The 20,697-nt window shown below is 36.7% G+C and overlaps 1 protein-coding gene across 6 annotated transcripts in view; it reads left to right on the top strand.

Annotated features, from left to right (window-relative positions):
* Positions 1 to 20,697, top strand: part of LOC143026596 (coiled-coil domain-containing protein 186-like) — a 174,697-nt gene that overhangs the window by 66,371 nt on the left and 87,629 nt on the right. For all 6 annotated transcript variants that reach the window (XM_076187269.1, XM_076187267.1, XM_076187268.1 and 3 more), the window contains exon 7: positions 16,903 to 17,038. In XM_076187269.1, coding sequence (XP_076043384.1) covers positions 16,903 to 17,038 — 136 coding nt within the window. The remainder of the gene's footprint in view (positions 1 to 16,902; positions 17,039 to 20,697) is intronic.

The following is a 20,697-nucleotide window of genomic DNA, read 5'->3' on the forward strand; positions in this document are numbered from 1 at the left end:
GACTAGAGGAGAGAGTTGATAAGGTGATCGAGGACTTGGAACGTAAGTTAGGTAATGTAGACTCCATTTTCCAGAGAATTGAAAGGTTGGAACAACTAGAGAAGGCTAACAGAAACTTAACTGAAGAAATAGAGGACCTAAAAAGACAGTTAGGAAATGTAAAGGAGGAGAATGAGAAATTGAAGAAGAATAGTAATGAAAACAGAGAGAAAATAGCTACAGAAGCTAAAAATTGGAGAATAACTCAAGAAGGGAATAAGGTTTCATTCACTGACATAGTCAAACAGCAATTGAAAGAACATAATGAAGACTCAGTTATTAAAGTGATGAGACAGAAGGAGAATATAGTAAGAGAATTAGCTGACAAAAAGAAATGTATAATTATATTAGGAATGGAAGAGAAACATAACCCAGATAGAACCGCAAGAATCAAGGAGGAAAATGAAAGAGTAAGCAGTTTATTAAAATTAGTCCAGGAAGATGAACCAGAAATTATAAAGGAAATTGAGGAAAAATTCAGACTCGGAAAATATAGTACAGATAAGACCAGACCAATTAAGATTAAATTCAGGTCACAAACAACGGCAGAGAAAATTCTATCCAAGACAGGGAAACTAGCAACAAATGATCAATATAAAAAGGTATGGATAAAAAGAGAAATGAATAAGGAGGAAAGAGAGGCAGAAAAGCAGAAAAGAATTGAAGCTAAGGCAAAAAACGAGGAAAGAACGGAGTCAGAGAAAGAGAGATTCTATTGGAGAGTAGTGAACATGAAAATAAAGCAGTTCGACATACTAAAGAAAAACATAAGGGAAACAGAGAACACAATGGAAGTGGCAGAAAACTAAGAGTGTCTTACACAAATATAGATGGATTGATAACAGGATTGAATGAACTGAATGATTATTTGAAAGAAAAAGAACCGGACATAATGGGAATTGTAGAAACAAAATTAAAAGGCCCACTACCACCCAACAGTGTAGGACATGATACATACAATTATTGGATTAGAAACAGAGAGAAAAAACAAGGGGGTGGAGTTATGTTCCTGACTAAGAAGGATATAAACGTGAAAGGTGTCATATATGGAAAGAATACAGTAGAGATGATTATGATAGAAGTGGAAGACCGAGATAAGAAGAGCAGAAAATTTGTGATCAATTATGTGCCTCCGAAAACAGCCTCATGGGAGGAGAGTGAACATAAAAGTATGTTAGAGGACACAAAGATAGCATTAACTAAAATAATGGAAGACGGAGGAAGAATAGTTATGATGGGCGACTTTAATTGCAAAGAAATCTGCTGGGAAGAAATGACAGTAAAGAGTGGTGATGACTCATGGGGAAATGCTCTACTTGAGATGATTACTGACCATTCAATGACACAATGGATACAAGAGAACACTAGGTATAGAAATGAAGAAGAACCATCGAGGCTAGACTTAATAATTACATCTGAACCTAGAATAGTGGACAAGATTGAATATAAAACACCAATAGGTAAAAGTGACCACATGTTGATTGAACTGGAACTTAATGAAGAAAAATATATGAAAAGAAATGAACAATATAGAAAAGGAAGAATGATGTATGAAAAAACAAACTTTGATAAAATAAGAGAATTCTTCCAACAAGAAAACTGGGAAGAAATATACAAAGAAGAAACATCAGTGGAAGAGAAATGGAATATTTTGACAAAAATTTACAAAAAAGGAGTGGAAAAGTATGTCCCAAGACAAAAACAAGAAAAAGAATATGTAAAATGCTGGTACAACAAAAGTTGTAGGGAGTTAAAAGACAAAAGAGACAAAGCCTGGACCAGATGGAAAAAAGACAGAAGACCTGAAAAATGGAAAATATATACTGGTTATAGAAATGAATATGTACAAACGTGCAGAGAGGAAAAAAGAAAATATGAAAAAGATGTTATAGAAAAGTGTAAAGATCAACCAAAACTATTCTACAGATTTGTAAACAATAAACTGAAAAACAAACAAGACTTGGAGAAATTAAGACAAGGAGGAGTTGAATACACTGAGGAAATGGAAATGGCAGAAATTATGAACAAACATTTTAAATCAGTGTTTACAAGGGAAAATATACAACCTGAAGAGATTGAGTGGAAGGAAAAAGTCCCCCCTATGGAAGAAATAGAAGTAACAAAGAATGAAATATTGACACACTTGGGTAATTTTGATGTCAGAAAATCGCATGGGCCAGATGAAATAGCAAACTGGATTCTGAAAGAATGCAGGAATGAACTGGCAGACAAAATACATAGCATAATAAGCAGTTCCTTAAAAGAAGGAAAAGTTCCAGAAGATTGGAAAAAAGCAAATATAGTACCTATATATAAAGGAGGAAATAAAGAAGAACCTACCAACTATAGACCAGTCTCTCTAACAAGTACAATAGCAAAAATATGTGAAAGAATTATCAAGAGTAGATGGGTAAAATATTTGGAAAAAAAACAACGTACTAAATCCAAGGCAATTTGGATTCAGACAAGGACGATCATGCGTCACCAATTTAATATGTTTCTATTCAAGGCTAATAGATATAATACAAGAAAGAGATGGATGGGCTGATTGTGCATTTCTAGACCTAAAAAAAGCTTTTGACAAAGTACCACATAAGAAGTTGCTTAAGAAATTAGAATATGAAGGAGGAATACAAGGTAAATTGCTAAATTGGATGGAAGACTTTTTGCAAGAAAGAAAAATGAGAGTAGTGATAAGAGATCAGCACTCAAAATGGAATGAAGTAATAAGCGGTGTCCCGCAGGGAACAGTTCTGGCCCCAATAATGTTTGCTATATATATTAATGATATGGATGAAGGAATTGAAAGCTATATGAGCTTCTTTGCAGATGATGCAAAATTACTGAAAAGAGTGAAAACTGAAGAAGATTGTGAATCACTACAGAGGGATCTAAATAAAGTACAAGAATGGAGTAGGAAGTGGGAGATGGAGTTCAATACAAAAAAGTGTAGTATAATGGAATTTGGAAAAAGCAAAAATAGAATAACAGGATCATATAATTTGGGAGAAGAAGGAATAAAAAAAGTAGAAAATGAGAAGGACCTGGGAGTCATTGTTATGAATAATATGTCACCTGAGAAACATATAAATAAGATTTTTGGAGAAACTTATAATTTAATAAGAACAATCAAAGTGGCATTTACATACCTGGATGAAGAAATGGTGAGGAAAATCCTAATCACCCTGATAAGACCAAGATTAGAATATGCAGCAACGATATGGTCACCAAGTACAAAAAAATGTATAAAAAAACTTGAAAGAATACAAAGAGCAATCACAAAACTGGCACCAACACTCTCAAAACTATCATATGAAGAGAGACTACAAAAACTTAAACTACAGACACTAGAGCAAAGAAGAGAGAGAGGAGATTTGATAGCTATTTACAGAATCATGAAAGGCATAGAAATTACTGATAGAGAGAATCTGATAAAATGGGATGACAGAAATACAAGAGGACACGGAAAGAAAATAAAAAAAGACAGCTATAGAAGAGATTTGAAAAAGAACAGCTTTCCTCACAGAGTAATAGACAGTTGGAACAAGTTAGATGAGAAAGTGGTGTGTGCAAAAACAATACATGAATTTAAAAATAGTTTAGATAAAATGAGATATGAAGACGGGACCCCACGAGCATAGCTCCCCTTCCCGTAAAATACAACTAGGTAAATACAACTAGGTAAATACACACACACTTCAGCGAATGGACGGCTTGGATGACGTTCTGAAGAAAACTGAAGTCTGTGGATCCCAACGCAAAGAGAAGTGCCTAGTGTTTTTGCAGGGTGGGGGGGAAATTGCTCGTGGAGTAGTGGGAAAGTAGGGAAAGAGGAAAAGGGGAGGGATTACTGAGGGAAATGGAAGGAAATGAGGAGGGAGTAGACTTTGCCCAGCCAGACAAGCGAAAGGTAAACAAAAGACTGAGTGAGGATGACATGTCTAATAAAAATGTAAAGATTAGAAGTATAGAGAGGAGCAATACAGAAGAAAGTGACGAGAACATGTTCCAGGGATTTAAAGAGGGTGGGGGGGACACCCCCCCCCCCCCCACAGATAAGACGAGAGGGGAGAGTTGATAAGGTGATCGAGGACTTGGAACGTAAGTTAGGTAATGTAGACTCCATTTTCCAGAGAATTGAAAGGTTGGAACAACTAGAGAAGGCTAACAGAAACTTAACTGAAGAAATAGAGGACCTAAAAAGACAGTTAGGAAATGTAAAGGAGGAGAATGAGAAATTGAAGAAGAATAGTAATGAAAACAGAGAGAAAATAGATACAGAAGCTAAAAATTGGAGAATAACTCAAGAAGGGAATAAGGTTTCATTCACTGACATAGTCAAACAGCAATTGAAAGAACATAATGAAGACTCAGTTATTAAAGTGATGAGACAGAAGGAGAATATAGTAAGAGAATTAGCTGACAAAAAGAAATGTATAATTATATTAGGAATGGAAGAGAAACATAACCCAGATAGAACCGCAAGAATCAAGGAGGAAAATGAAAGAGTAAGCAGTTTATTAAAATTAGTCCAGGAAGATGAACCAGAAATTATAAAGGAAATTGAGGAAAAATTCAGACTCGGAAAATATAGTACAGATAAGACCAGACCAATTAAGATTAAATTCAGGTCACAAACAACGGCAGAGAAAATTCTATCCAAGACAGGGAAACTAGCAACAAATGATCAATATAAAAAGGTATGGATAAAAAGAGAAATGAATAAGGAGGAAAGAGAGGCAGAAAAGCAGAAAAGAATTGAAGCTAAGGCAAAAAACGAGGAAAGAACGGAGTCAGAGAAAGAGAGATTCTATTGGAGAGTAGTGAACATGAAAATAAAGCAGTTCGACATACTAAAGAAAAACATAAGGGAAACAGAGAACACAATGGAAGTGGCAGAAAACTAAGAGTGTCTTACACAAATATAGATGGATTGATAACAGGATTGAATGAACTGAATGATTATTTGAAAGAAAAAGAACCGGACATAATGGGAATTGTAGAAACAAAATTAAAAGGCCCACTACCACCCAACAGTGTAGGACATGATACATACAATTATTGGATTAGAAACAGAGAGAAAAAACAAGGGGGTGGAGTTATGTTCCTGACTAAGAAGGATATAAACGTGAAAGGTGTCATATATGGAAAGAATACAGTAGAGATGATTATGATAGAAGTGGAAGACCGAGATAAGAAGAGCAGAAAATTTGTGATCAATTATGTGCCTCCGAAAACAGCCTCATGGGAGGAGAGTGAACATAAAAGTATGCTAGAGGACACAAAGATAGCATTAACTAAAATAATGGAAGACGGAGGAAGAATAGTTATGATGGGCGACTTTAATTGCAAAGAAATCTGCTGGGAAGAAATGACAGTAAAGAGTGGTGATGACTCATGGGGAAATGCTCTACTTGAGATGATTACTGACCATTCAATGACACAATGGATACAAGAGAACACTAGGTATAGAAATGAAGAAGAACCATCGAGGCTAGACTTAATAATTACATCTGAACCTAGAATAGTGGACAAGATTGAATATAAAACACCAATAGGTAAAAGTGACCACATATTGATTGAACTGGAACTTAATGAAGAAAAATATATGAAAAGAAATGAACAATATAGAAAAGGAAGAATGATGTATGAAAAAACAAACTTTGATAAAATAAGAGAATTCTTCCAACAAGAAAACTGGGAAGAAATATACAAAGAAGAAACATCAGTGGAAGAGAAATGGAATATTTTGACAAAAATTTACAAAAAAGGAGTGGAAAAGTATGTCCCAAGACAAAAACAAGAAAAAGAATATGTAAAATGCTGGTACAACAAAAGTTGTAGGGAGTTAAAAGACAAAAGAGACAAAGCCTGGACCAGATGGAAAAAAGACAGAAGACCTGAAAAATGGAAAATATATACTGGTTATAGAAATGAATATGTACAAAAGTGCAGAGAGGAAAAAAGAAAATATGAAAAAGATGTTATAGAAAAGTGTAAAGATCAACCAAAACTATTCTACAGATTTGTAAACAATAAACTGAAAAACAAACAAGACTTGGAGAAATTAAGACAAGGAGGAGTTGAATACACTGAGGAAATGGAAATGGCAGAAATTATGAACAAACATTTTAAATCAGTGTTTACAAGGGAAAATATACAACCTGAAGAGATTGAGTGGAAAGAAAAAGTCCCCCCTATGGAAGAAATAGAAGTAACAAAGAATGAAATATTGACACACTTGGGTAATTTTGATGTCAGAAAATCGCATGGGCCAGATGAAATAGCAAACTGGATTCTGAAAGAATGCAGGAATGAACTGGCAGACAAAATACATAGCATAATAAGCAGTTCCTTAAAAGAAGGAAAAGTTCCAGAAGATTGGAAAAAAGCAAATATAGTACCTATATATAAAGGAGGAAATAAAGAAGAACCTACCAACTATAGACCAGTCTCTCTAACAAGTACAATAGCAAAAATATGTGAAAGAATTATCAAAAGTAGATGGGTAAAATACTTGGAAAAAAACAACGTACTAAATCCAAGGCAATTTGGATTCAGACAAGGACGATCATGCGTCACCAATTTAATATGTTTCTATTCAAGGCTAATAGATATAATACAAGAAAGAGATGGATGGGCTGATTGTGCATTTCTAGACCTAAAAAAAGCTTTTGACAAAGTACCACATAAGAAGTTGCTTAAGAAATTAGAATATGAAGGAGGAATACAAGATAAATTGCTAAATTGGATGGAAGACTTTTTGCAAGAAAGAAAAATGAGAGTAGTGATAAGAGACCAGCACTCAAAATGGAATGAAGTAATAAGCGGTGTCCCGCAGGGAACAGTTCTGGCCCCAATAATGTTTGCTATATATATTAATGATATGGATGAAGGAATTGAAAGCTATATGAGCTTCTTTGCAGATGATGCAAAACTACTGAAAAGAGTGAAAACTGAAGAAGATTGTGAATCACTACAGAGAGATCTAAATAAAGTACAAGAATGGAGTAGGAAGTGGGAGATGGAGTTCAATACAAAAAAGTGTAGTATAATGGAATTTGGAAAAAGCAAAAACAGAATAACAGGATCATATAATTTGGGAGAAGAAGGAATAAAAAAAGTAGAAAATGAGAAGGACCTGGGAGTCATTGTTATGAATAATATGTCACCTGAGAAACATATAAATAAGATTTTTGGAGAAACTTATAATTTAATAAGAACAATCAAAGTGGCATTTACATACCTGGATGAAGAAATGGTGAGGAAAATCCTAATCACCCTGATAAGACCAAGATTGGAATATGCAGCAACGATATGGTCACCATGTACAAAAAAATGTATAAAAAAACTTGAAAGAATACAAAGAGCAATTACAAAATTGGCACCAACACTCTCAAAACTATCATATGAAGAGAGACTACAAAAACTTAAACTACAGACACTAGAGCAAAGAAGAGAGAGAGGAGATTTGATAGCTATTTACAGAATCATGAAAGGCATAGAAATTACTGATAGAGAGAATCTGATAAAATGGGATGACAGAAATACAAGAGGACACGGAAAGAAAATAAAAAAAGACAGCTATAGAAGAGATTTGAAAAAGAACAGCTTTCCTCACAGAGTAAAGACGGGACCCCACGAGCATAGCTCCCCTTCCTGTAAAATACAACTAGGTAAATACAACTAGGTAAATACACACACACAGCTTTCCTCATAGAGTAATAGACAGTTGGAACAAGTTAGATGAGAAAGTGGTGTGTGCAAAAACAATACATAAATTTAAAAATAGTTTAGATAAAATGAGATATGAATACGGGACACCATGAGCATAGCTTCCCTTCCTGTAAAATACAACTAGGTAAATATACACACAAGAACAAAGTGGCATTTACATACCTGGATGAAGAAATGGTGAAGAAAATTTTAATCACTTTGATAAGACCAAGATTGGAATATGCAGCAACAATGTGGTCACCAAGTACAAAAAAATGTATAACAAAACTTGAAAGAATACAAAGAGCAATTACAAAATTGGCACCAACACTCTCAAAACTATCATATGAAGAGAGACTAGCAAAACTTGAGCTACAGACACTAGAGCAGAGAAGAGAGAGAGGAGATTTGATAACTATTTACAGAATCATGAAAAGCATAGAAATTATTGATAGAGAGGATCTAATAAAATGGGATGAAAGAAATACAAGAGGACATGTAAAGAAAATCGAGAAAGACAGCTATAGAAGAAATGTGAAAAAGAACAGCTTTCCTCACAAATAGACATTTGGAACAAGTTAGATGAGAAAGTGGTGTGTGCAAAAACAATACATGAATTTAAAAATAGTTTAGATAAAATGAGATATGAAGACGGGACCCCACGAGCATAGCTCCCCTTCCCTTAAAATACAACTAGGTAATACTGATGACCCACTTTCGGAGAAGAATAAGAGAAGATATAGAGATCTGTATATTTCGATCACTTACTGTGTTCCTCTTCAGCAGATATGAATTACAGAGTAGAGAACATTGTGTATTTATACTGAAACAGTGAGGTAGCAAGAAGGGACGGGGGCTCAGGTCACGTGTCTGGCACGCACTGGTCGGACCTTGGGGGCTCAGGTCACATGTCTGGCGTTGCGTGGACCTTGGTGATTTTTGTCCACCACTAATGTAGATGGTAACATTTTATTTATAGCAAAAGAAGAAATACAATCTGGTGACCATTGACCATAGGAAATGTTGTAATTTGGAAAATTGTTTATTAAGGAGGATTCTACTATTTTTCTTCTGAAACTACATTTGGATTTGTAAATTATTTCAGCATCGTCCCAATTTATCCGGTGGTTTTTATTGGCGACATGCTGAAATACCGCGGAATTTTCCTGCCCGTATTTTACAGAGTTCTTGTGCTCCTTGACCCTGCTAGTGAGGTCTCAACCCGTCTGTCCCCAATATACATCATTGCAATCTAAACAAGGTAATTTGTAAACTCCAGGAGTTGTATTACTCTTGGATCTATGATGTATATTGACAACTTTACTGAACAAATTGTTGGGATAATTGAAGATAAAATTTACCTTTTCCTTTGGTAACAAATGAGACAAGTCATTAATTGATTTATTAAAAGGTAATTTTATGCATCTATTATCCCAATTATGATTCAAGGCAGAATGGGAATCTGTTTTGTAATTCATATCTGCTGAAGAGGATCACAGTAAGTGATCGAAATATACAGATCTCTATATCTTCGCTTATTCTTCTCCGAAAGCGGGTCATCAGTATTATTTTACAAATGTGCTACGACATAACTTTGTTGTGGACAACTAGGTACCGTATTTTCTGGCTTAAAATGCGCATCGGGTTATAATGCGCACCCATGCACTTCGTTATCTCAGTACACAGCGCGCACCGACATATAATGAGCATGCCCGATCGCATTTGTCTATAACGCAGTTTTACCTCGGTATTTATATCATGTGAACGAGGTTACATGGAGAAGTATTTTTCATTGGCTAGAGCCACCGCTGGGAAATCTGTTGATTTGTCACTAAATTAAGTGTCAGTTTAGGCATCAATCAGGACACAACTAAGAAAAAGTCGGAACTACATGTACCGGTATATGACTCATGTTGTGCGTTGCTCCCTTATTACCTTGTAGCTCAAATAGTTTGTAGGAAATATGATCTAAAAAAAGTTTATTGAAAGTGAAATATACAGAAAAATTTCGGGATTTTTACAGAAAATGTTAATTTTATATCTTGAGGAAATAATTTGTCTTTAGCATTTTTTATTTAATACTGAAACAAACTACAGACTGTTTCATTTTAGCTTTTGAACCTGCAATGACAGTGGTGAAATAGGACAGTCTCTCATCGAGGTGACGTTTAGTCAATATAACTCCCGAAAAAGGGTGTTATAGTCAGGTGTTTGACACGAGTTTATGAACGGCCGCAACGGAATTTGTACCATACCTAAAATGAAGCAACAAAGCCAACATAAATATTCAAACTAGGATGCTGTGAACATCATGAATATTGATCATGTTTCATGGTGTTTAGGCCTATTTAAACATGAAAAATAAGATTCGATAGATACCTACCTTTACCAAATATTTATATACGGTAGCCCATGCTGGCGTATTCTTTCATGTCACCATGGCTGTTCTTCTTGTTCTCACGGAACCTCACGGAGAAGTGTGCCTCCCGACTTTGTGACGGCCAACATTGTCATGTTGTTGTGAAAAAAATTACACACACAGCCGCAGAATTTTTATCGTAGGCTGTAGATAATGCGCACCACCGGATAACGCGCAACCCCCCATTTTTAGGCCCTTCCAACGGAAAAAAGTCGCGCACTATACGCCGGAAAATACGGTAAATACACACAAGCAATGGAAAACAATGACGCCCCTAGAACCAGTACTTCAAGATCAGCTGTTGAGGCAGTGTCCTGCCCCTTGTTTTACTCTTCTGGCATGGAATAAGTGTGTTTAGTTTAGGCTAAGAGAAATAAAGAAAATTCAAGAAATTATAAAGCAGAAAATGTAAAATAAATTTGTGCGAGTAATTTCTTTTTCAATAAAAGTTTATTCATTTGTTTGTAGGCTATGCTAAGAGAAAAAAGAAAATGCAACAAAATTATAAAACAGAAAAATGTAAAAAAAAAAGTTGTGGGAGTTTTTTCTCTTTTCTTTTTCATTAAAAGTGTGTTCATTTGTTTGTAAGCTCGTTTGGAAAAATAAGATAGGTTTCAAGATAGGTTCATTTGTTGATTAACACTTTATTTTATACAATTGTAGTTTGTTGTGTGTATATTATTTGTGAGGGTTAGGTAGGAAATTAAAGGGGTTTTGGGTGGCTTTATGTTTTTTAAAGGGTATGACCTGAAACAATGGCATCTTTGATTTAGTGGCAATGGAAAAATCCAGTGATAGACAGATAATCAGAACTGTACTGTGCATAAGTACCAAGGTTTATCAATAGGTGAAGTATTAAAAGTCACTTGTGTCTTTTCTTGGCTATGTTTTGCACCTTTAGAATACAGGATGTAGATCCTACTGAACCTACACTCACCTACTGGCTATTGGTTCCCTCGCTTGGTTCTAGTTTTACACCAGTTGAAATGACATAATATATCTGCTTTGGGGTTGACAGTCTGACAATTGTTTACATTTAAATTTAATAACGGGAGGTTAGTCATTTGTACATGTTATAGTATATTAGTATTTCTGTTGTGTAGGTGTTTCTTGTGGTTTAATGTGTGTCCGTATTCATTTGGATACAGAGTATAACATGTGTGTTGGAATAAATGTTGTCTAGCCTCTTAATTATCTCAGGTTATGGTCACGTGAAGGAAGGAGCCTAGGAGTGTGCTGATGTATGTTTGTTTGTGTGTGTGTTTGATGTAGTTTTTCAATAAGGTTACTAAGGGCTTTTTTCCCTCTCACAAGGGAGGTATCCAAAGTCATATACACCAAGGGCTTTTCCCCTGTACAAGGGAGGTAGCCAAAATCAAAGGCATAAATCCACTCTCATCCATTTCATCCCCACATACTCCACTCTCATTCACCACCCCTCCCTCCCTCATTTCTTGGCTCCTGGTTGATGGGTCACTCCTGCATCTCACCTACTGGCCTGGGTCCGAAGCAGTGTTGCAAAACACAACCCTGACACAGACAGAGGGCTTGATATGCAGACTCAACTTGACTCACTGACTATCATTAACAACATACATAATCATACATACATCCCACACCAAGCCCTCCACACCTCTCCTGATATCACCTTCTGCTCCCCCTGCCTAACCCCAACAACTTCATGGAGAGTGGTCAGATGACCACCTTCCAGTCATCTTCACCACCAAAACAAGATGCACCTTAGTTGGCCACAGATGCACATACACCAATTACAAGAGAACAAACTGGAAAGCTTTTACTGAAGAGGCAGAACAACATTTTGAGATACTTAACAGTATATCAATCACAAACATAAACAATGCTGTACACACTTTTAATACAATCATACAAAATTGCAGACAAGAGATATATCCCTAGAGGCAACAGAAAATCACACAACCCCAATTTCACACCAGAAATCCAAGGCCTCATCAGCTAATGAGATGCACTTAAACACAATACTCACACACCTATCCCTCAAAACATAGTAGACCAAATACAAACACTAAACACTGATTACCAATAAAGTACATGAACAGAAAACACAAAATTGGCAAAAGTCTGTCAATACACTTGATCACAAAACAAACACCAGCAAATTGTACAAACCACTCAACAGCAAATTGTACAAACCACTCAACAGCATTACACTATCCAACAAAAACACAACACACACTCATGTAGCAATACCCACAACAACATATAATTTTCCCTCATACAGACAACAAGCAAACACACTCATAAATCATTTTGCACAAACAAGCCATCTCACTTCTTACCCTGACGATCAATGCACCATTCGGCATAAGAAATACTATTCCACAGACTCAGACTATACACCCTTCATTGACAATAAGACAAAACACATAATACATAACCTTAAGCACTCATCTGCCTGTGATCATGATAACATAAGTAATATCCACCTAAAACACATTGGACCACAAGGTATACACATACAAACATTGCAAACTACAGCTATTCACACAACACTATATCCAACATCTGGAAGCATGAAAAAATAATCACTATCCCAAAATCCAATAAAACCCCAACAATCCCAACATCACACCACCCAATCACACTTCTCTGCACCCTCTCCAAAGTCATTGAATGCCTCATACTTCAACTCATCACACCACATATTCCCCTTGCTGAATCACAACACTGTTTTAGGCCACTACACACCACAAACATGCTTCTGATAAACCTCATGCAAAGAATATTAGATGGCATCAATTCAGATAGGCCCCATCATAGAACACTTCTCATAACATTAGACATTAGTAAAGCTTTTGATGTTATCCCCTGCCACAATCTAACAAACAAAATATATAACACAGACATGCACAATAACACCAAAAGATGGCTGGCCATTTATCTGGCAGGCAGGAATGCATATGTGTCATATAATGGCCAATCATTACACACCAGAAACATTAAAAATGGAGCACTACAGGGCTCAGCTCTATCCCCCACATTCTTTAATCTATACATGCATGATATACCCACACCAGACACCTCAGAAATACAAATCTCTTCTTATGCAGATGGCATAACTGTCACATGGATATGAAAGTGAGGAAATGGTTCATAGCAGAGAAAAACGTAAGGGAAACAGAAAACAGGATGGAAGTAACAGAAAATTAAAAGTATCTTACACAAATATAGAAGGCTTAATAACGGGCTTGAATGAACTGAAGGAAAAAGAACCGACCATAATGGGAATTGTAGAGACAAAATTGAAAGGTCCACTACCATCCAACAGCATAGGGCATGGTGCATATAATTATTGGATTAGAAACAGAGAGGTAAAACAAGGGGGTGGAGTTATGTTCCTAAGAAGGATATAAATCTGAGGAATGTCACATATGGAAAGAATAGAGATGATTATGATGGAAGTGGGGGACAGGGATGGGAAGAGCAGGAAGTTTGTGGTAAATTATGTGCCTCCTAAAACGGCTTCATGGGAAGAGAGAGAACACAAAAATATGTTTGAAGACACAAGGATTACACTAAACAAGATAATAGAAGATGGAGGAAGAATAGTTATAATGGGTGACTTTAATTGTAAGGAAATCTGCTGGGAAGAGATGACAGTGAAGGGTGGAGATGACATATGGGGAAATTTACTACTTGATATGATTATAGAACATACAATGACACAATGGATACAAGAGAATACTAGGTATAGAAAAGAGGAAAAACCATCGAGACTGGACCTGATAATCACATCAGAACCTGAAATAATGGACAAGATTGAATATAAGACACCAATAAGTAAAAGTGACCACATTGGTTGAACTGGAACTAAATTAGGAAAAATACATGGAAAAAAATCGAACAATATAGAAAGAGAAGATTGATGTATGGGATTATTATTATTATTTTTTTTTTTATAAGATAAGAGAAATCTTTCAAAAAGCAGATTCAGAAAGGATACACAAGGAAGAAACAACAGTAGAAGAGAAATGGAGTATTTTGACAAAAATTTATAAAGGAGTAGAAAAGTATGTTCCAAGACAAAAACAAGAAAAAAGATATGTAAAGTGTTGGTACAACATAAGATGTAGGGAGTTAATAGACAAAAGGGATAAAGCTTGGATAAAATGGAAGAAAGACAAAAGACTTGAAAAATGGAAAATATAAACGAGTTATAGAAATGAATATGTACAAATGTGCAGAGAAGAAAAGAGAAAATACGATAAAGATGTCATAGAAAAATGTAAAGATCAATCAAAACTATTTTATAGATTTGTAAACAACAAACTGAAAAACAAATAAGAATTAGAGAAACTACGACAAGGAGTTGGATACACAGAGGAAATAGAAATGGCAGAAATTATGAACAGGCATCTTAAATCAGTGTTTAGGAGGGAGAATACAGTATAAACTTACAGATGTCGAGTGGGAGGAGAAAGTCCCCCCTATGAAAGAGATAGAAGTAACAAGGAAAGAAATAATGAATCACTTGAGTAATCTCGATGTCAGAAAATCACATGGACCAGATGAAATGGCAAACTGGATTTTGAGAGAATGCAGGAATGAACTAACAGACAAAATACATAGTCTAATAAGCAGTTCATTGAAAGAAGGAAAAGTTCCAGAAGATTGGAAAAGAGCTAATATAGTACTAATATGTAAAGGGGGAAACAAAGAAGACCCTACTAACTATAGACCAGTCTCTCTTACAAGTATGATAGCTAAAATTTGTGAAAGAATGATTAAAATTAGATGGGTAAGGCATTCGGAAAAAAAACCATACTAAATCCAAAGCAATTTGGATTTAGACAAGGACAGTCATGCATCACAAACTTAATGTGTTTCTATTCAAGGCTAATGAGATGGATGGGCTGATTGTGCATTCCTAGACCTGAAAAAAGCTTTTGATAAGATACCACATAAGAAATTGAAAAAAAAAAAATAGAAAATACAGGAGGAATACAGGGCAAATTGCTGAAGTGGATGGAAGACTTCTTGCATGAAAGAAAAATGAGAGTGGTGATAAGAGACACTCTAATTGAGATGAAGTGATTAGTGGAGCTCCACAAGGAACAGGTCTGGCCCCAATAATGTTTGCTATATATATTAATGATATAGATAAAAGAATTGAAAGTTATATGAGCTTCTTTGCAGACGATGCAAAATTGTTGAAAAAAGTGAACACGGAAGAAGATTGTGAGTCACTACAGAGTGATCTCAATAAAGTATGGGGATGGAGTAGGAAGTGGGAGATAGAATTCAATATGAAGAAGTGTAGTATTATGAAATTTGGAAGAAGCAAAAAAAGAATAATGGGATATAAATTGGGAGAGGAAGAAATCAAAAAAAGTAGAAAATGAGAAGGACCTGGGAGTCATTATTATTAATATTATGTCCCCCTGAGAAACATATAAACAAAATTTTTGGAGAAACTTATAATTTAATAAGAACAATCAAAGTTGCATTTACATACCTGGATGAAGAAATGGTGAAGAAAATACTAATCACTTTGATAAGACCAAGATTGGAGTATGTAGCAATGACCTCCTCATTTCTGACTTTATCCAGCCTAGTAACCCCTACCATACTTCTCATTTATTTCATCCCAAACACATTTAAGCCTTTTCTCTCTTCTTCTCTTATGTTCTATGTTTCTGCCCCATACAGGGCTGTCGGCACAATCACCTTCATATAATCTGCTCTTAGCATCCATTTCCAAATGTCTATTTCTCATTACACTTTAATCCCCCATGGCATTTACTTCTCTCAGTCCTCCGAAGTAGCCAAAGTCAAAAGGCATAAATCCACTCTCACCCATTTCATCCCCACCCACTCCACTCCCATTCACCTCCCCTCCCTCCCTCTTTTCTTGGCTCCTGGATGATGGGTCATCCCTGCATCTCACCCATTGCCCTGGGTCAGAAGCAATGTAGCAAGACACAGCACATCCAGAACAAGGCCACTTCATTTGATCAGTGACCCCTCTCCATCCCCTTATGCAGAAAAATAGAAGACAGAGAGAAATCCCTTTGGGCTGCGTCAAAATATCATTCACACATAACTACTCTTTAACCCCCCACATCTTCCACCCTCTCATGCATCACAGCCTCATCCATACCCAACCATTCTTCCCTCACCCCATTTTCTGTCTTCATCCTTTGTTCCTCATCCTTCATTACTCAACAGACATCCCCCTCTTTCTCAATGTCCCTTTTACCCCATCCATCCATCTTGTCCTTTGTCATCCCCTCATGTTCACTCCATCCACCTCCTCCGTCTTCATTTCTTTTACTAATCTTTCTTCACTCATTGTTTCCATGTGTCCAAACCATCCCAATATTCTTTCATCAACCCTGTCTCCTAACTCCTTTTCTACCCCTGCTCTCCTCCTCCCCTTGTTTCTCACTCTATGTACCTATTACAGAAAAAAAAATCAGTCTAGTTATTTTGATTTACACATACTGATGTCCTTAAGAAGGAAATAGGAAAGAACTGCTTTACAAATAGAGTTGTTAACAAATAGAATAAACGTAGTAACCATGTAATGAGCACTGAAACTAACTGTTATTTTGATAGAAGGTCATTATGGATAGGGATGATAGGTAGTAATGGACATGGTCTCTTGCAGTCTCCTTTCTTTTGTTCTTGTTTATGGATAATATTTAGATAATTTGATGTAAATAATGATAATTTTTGGAATTGAACAGGATACCCAGGGTAGACTGGACAGATCCTTGCAGAAGATCACCAAGCATGAAGATGAATTAAGAATCATCAAGGAGGAAGCTGAAAGAATTGTTCGTGATGCCCATGAGAATGAGCACACCCGAGCTAATGTCCTTGGTCAGTATCTTTAATTATGGAATATGCATTACATTTCAGAATGTCAGAAATAGTAAGTTGTTGGAAGATGGCTGTGTCTGAACCCACAAAACACCATTCATGAGTTTTTGTCAAGGATGCTGATCACCTCTAAAATGGTGTTATTGTCATATGCTTTATGTGCTTTATGGGCATTAGCAATTTTAAAGGGATCATTTGAAAACATGTATAACTTTTGTGCTATGTGAGTAGATGGAGAGATGTTAATGGAAGAGATGATAATGGAAGAGAAGGCAGTAAGAGGAAATGGGCAGAGTATTTTAGGGAGTTGCTAAATGTGAAAGAGGATAAGGAGGGGAAGGTAGTTGCAGTTGGAAGCATTAACCACTTCAGTACGGGACTTAAATCTCGCGGGCAGCAGCCAATGCCAGCCGTATGACGTGTCGTAATAATAATCGCATCATAAAATATAGTCACCGCTTATATTGATCGTTCTCTCTTTCACCCGCGAATTTTGAAAACCACAGAGAATGGGATTCAGGGCGCATTTGGGAGAATGTAAAAACACAGGGGCGACTACAATAAATATAATCAAGACGCCGATATGGCAGCGTCGCGAATCCACTTGCTCCTCATGACGCCTACGTGTGCGGCACCGTATGGAAGGGGTTAAGAAAATGACCATCATGAGTGAGTAAAATGGAGGAGAAATAAGGAAAGATGTAGTGAAGGCAGTTGTTAAGATGTGAGAGCTGGTAATGCACTTGGGTTGGATGGATGTCATGCAGAATGTCTGAAAAAAGGAGGTACAGTGATGGTGGACTGGCTGGTGAGGTTATTTAATGTTTGTTTAAGAGAGGGTAGAGTGCTGGAGGAGTGCCTGTATAGTTCCACTTTACAAGGGAAAAGGGGACAAGTGTGAATGTAGTAGTTTCAGAGTGATCAGTTTAAGTGTAGTTGGGAAGGAAAAGATGGAGTAATTGGTGAGGAACAATGGGTTTAGCACAGATAGGGGTTGTGTAGATCAAATTTTTGTGGTATGACAGATATGTGAGAAAGCTAAGGGAAATGGCAAGGATGTTTTTTGGGGTTTTCATGGATTTGGAAAAGGCTTATGACAGGGTAGACAGGAAGGCAGTGTGGGAGGTATTGCAGATATATGGGATAGGAGGAAAGCTTTTAGAGCAGTTGAGTTTTTATAAGAGTAGTAGAGCTTGTGTTAGGATCTGCTTTGTGACCTCAGCTAGAGAGCTTGTTTTCAGCAGAGACACCAACTAGCGAATACTTGTGAAATCTGTCATCTCCGAATAGTGACAAATGATTGTGTTGTGTTTTTTGTAATTGTATACGTTACAATTGTATACATTTACAGATATAAGATAAAGTGCAGTGCTCTATTAACTTAGAATCAAAAAAGTATTCTGTGACTGTACTTCAAAGGTAGGAGTAAAAGTATAAGGTAAACAGAGTAAACTTCGTGTATTTAGTATATTTAGAGACCTCTTTGGTTTCTTTTGTTGATTTATATTTTCTCTTTGCCATTTGTATTGCTGAAGGAGGAGCGAAATGGCTTGTGAAGGTTGTGTGAACCTGGAGGATCGTCTAAGGATGTTTGAGGAGGAAATTCGTCTTCTCAAGAGTGCGCTCAGTGAGAAGAGTGAACCCTCCACAACCCAAAGAGCGTTCCACTTCTTCCCCTTCTGTCATTGCCATGAGTGAGTGGTGCTCTGAGTGGTCCTGTTTGTCAAGCCTGTGTTCGGCAAGTGGGTGCCCTGTGGAGCAACCGATGGCTCTGGCCAATCGTTTCGCTCTGCTGGAGAATGAAGTGGCTGAAAACCAGGAGTTCTTGGTGGTGGGGGACTATGGTGCGAGGCTATGATGACATCCTGTAGCGGAAGACCAAACGATGTTGCAAGCTTGTATGTCAACTGGGCCATGGGATCACTGATTGTACCCAGACCATCAGGGAGCAAAGACGGACGAACATGGTTACAATTGTTCATACGGGAAGTAACAATGTAGGTAGGGTGAGATCAGAGGAACTTGTTTGGAATTACAAGGTCCTCCTTCAGGAGATGAAGGAATGTGGGAGCCGTCACAGTCTGTGGGATCCCCCCGAGGATCTACGCAGGCTCGTGTTGGAACAGTAGAGCCAAAGGGATCAATGAGAGGATATCACGGTTGTACATGCAACTAGGATACCACTTTCTTGATCCTTGGTATCTCTTTTCCAGGCACCATGACCTTTACGCTTCTGATGGGATCCACCTTACCTGCAGAAGCAGAGATGTTCTTACAAACCTCATTGTGGGAGTTTGTAATGAACTGGTTCCTTTTTTGGGGTAGAAACCCAAAGGGAAGGGGAAATAGAGTGTACTGGGGAAAACAGAGTAGAGTATAGCATTAATGTAGAACAATATGCCAGTTTAGGACAAAATATAATTTTAGGATATAATGTCGGTAGAGGACGAAATGTTACATTAGGATGTAATGTCAAAGGACAAAATGTCACAATGGAATGTAAGGACAGTGGAGGACAAAAGATCATGATGGGATGTAAGGACAGTGGAGGACAAAAGATCATGATGGGATGTAATGATAGTGGAGGACAAAATATCACGATGGGATGTAATGATAGTGGAGGACAAAATATCATGGCAGGATATGTCAATGGAGGACAAAATATAATTTTAGGAAGGGATGCCGGACAGAATGTCAATGAAGGATAAAATATCACGATGGGATATAATGACACTGGAGGACAAAAGATCACAATGACATGTAATGATTGTGGAAGACAAAATACCACGGTAAGATATAATGTCACTGGGGGACAAAATATAATTCTAGGAAGGGATGCTGGACAGAATGTCAATGAACATTGGGAGGCCGGTGTTAAATGTAGTGATGTAGGGGGACAAAGTGTACAAAAGAGATCAGATAACTGTGAGCGACCAGATGTCCGTGATGGGGGAAATGTTAATTTTGATGGAAGAAATGTTAATGTGGCATTGAATGCCAATGAAGGACCAAATATCAATATAGAGCAAGGTGTCAATAAAAAACAAAATTATAATGTAAGGCATGATATTGAAACTCAAAATGTGTCAAAAAGAAATAATCATGAGTCTCTTAAAACCATGTACTTTAATGCTTGTAGTATTAAGAACAAATTCCAAGAAATACAGGCGTATGTCAAAAGCAAAAATCTCGATATGATAGGAATAACCAAGACATGGTTAAATGGTAAAGAGTTTGAAGCTGAATTTAACATTGTGGGATTTAAACACTTTCATCAGGATAGAAACCACAAGAAAGTTGGGGGTGTTCTATTGTATGTTAAAAACAATATCCATGCTTTTGTTTTAGTGAAAGTGAAGCAAGAAGCATATGATAGTTTGTGGGTAGAATTAACCCAAACAAATGGACAAAAAATGAATGTAGGTGTAATATATAGGCCAAAGACATTATCATTAGCAGACGACAAACTGTTATTTCAAGAACTGTCTAGTTTCTACAACTGGGATTTATTGATAATGGGTGATTTCAATTTCACTGATATTGATTGGATGACCCTTGAACATGGCCATATAGGTAGTCACTTGATTGATTTTCTCGGTGACATTTACTTAGTTCAGCATGTAAAAGAGCCCAAAAGACATGGAAACTTACTCGGTCTA

Source organism: Oratosquilla oratoria, chromosome 6 (genome assembly GCF_046742065.1).
Source record: "Oratosquilla oratoria isolate Oo_2021 chromosome 6, ASM4674206v1, whole genome shotgun sequence".
Taxonomy (NCBI): Eukaryota; Metazoa; Arthropoda; class Malacostraca; order Stomatopoda; family Squillidae; genus Oratosquilla; species Oratosquilla oratoria.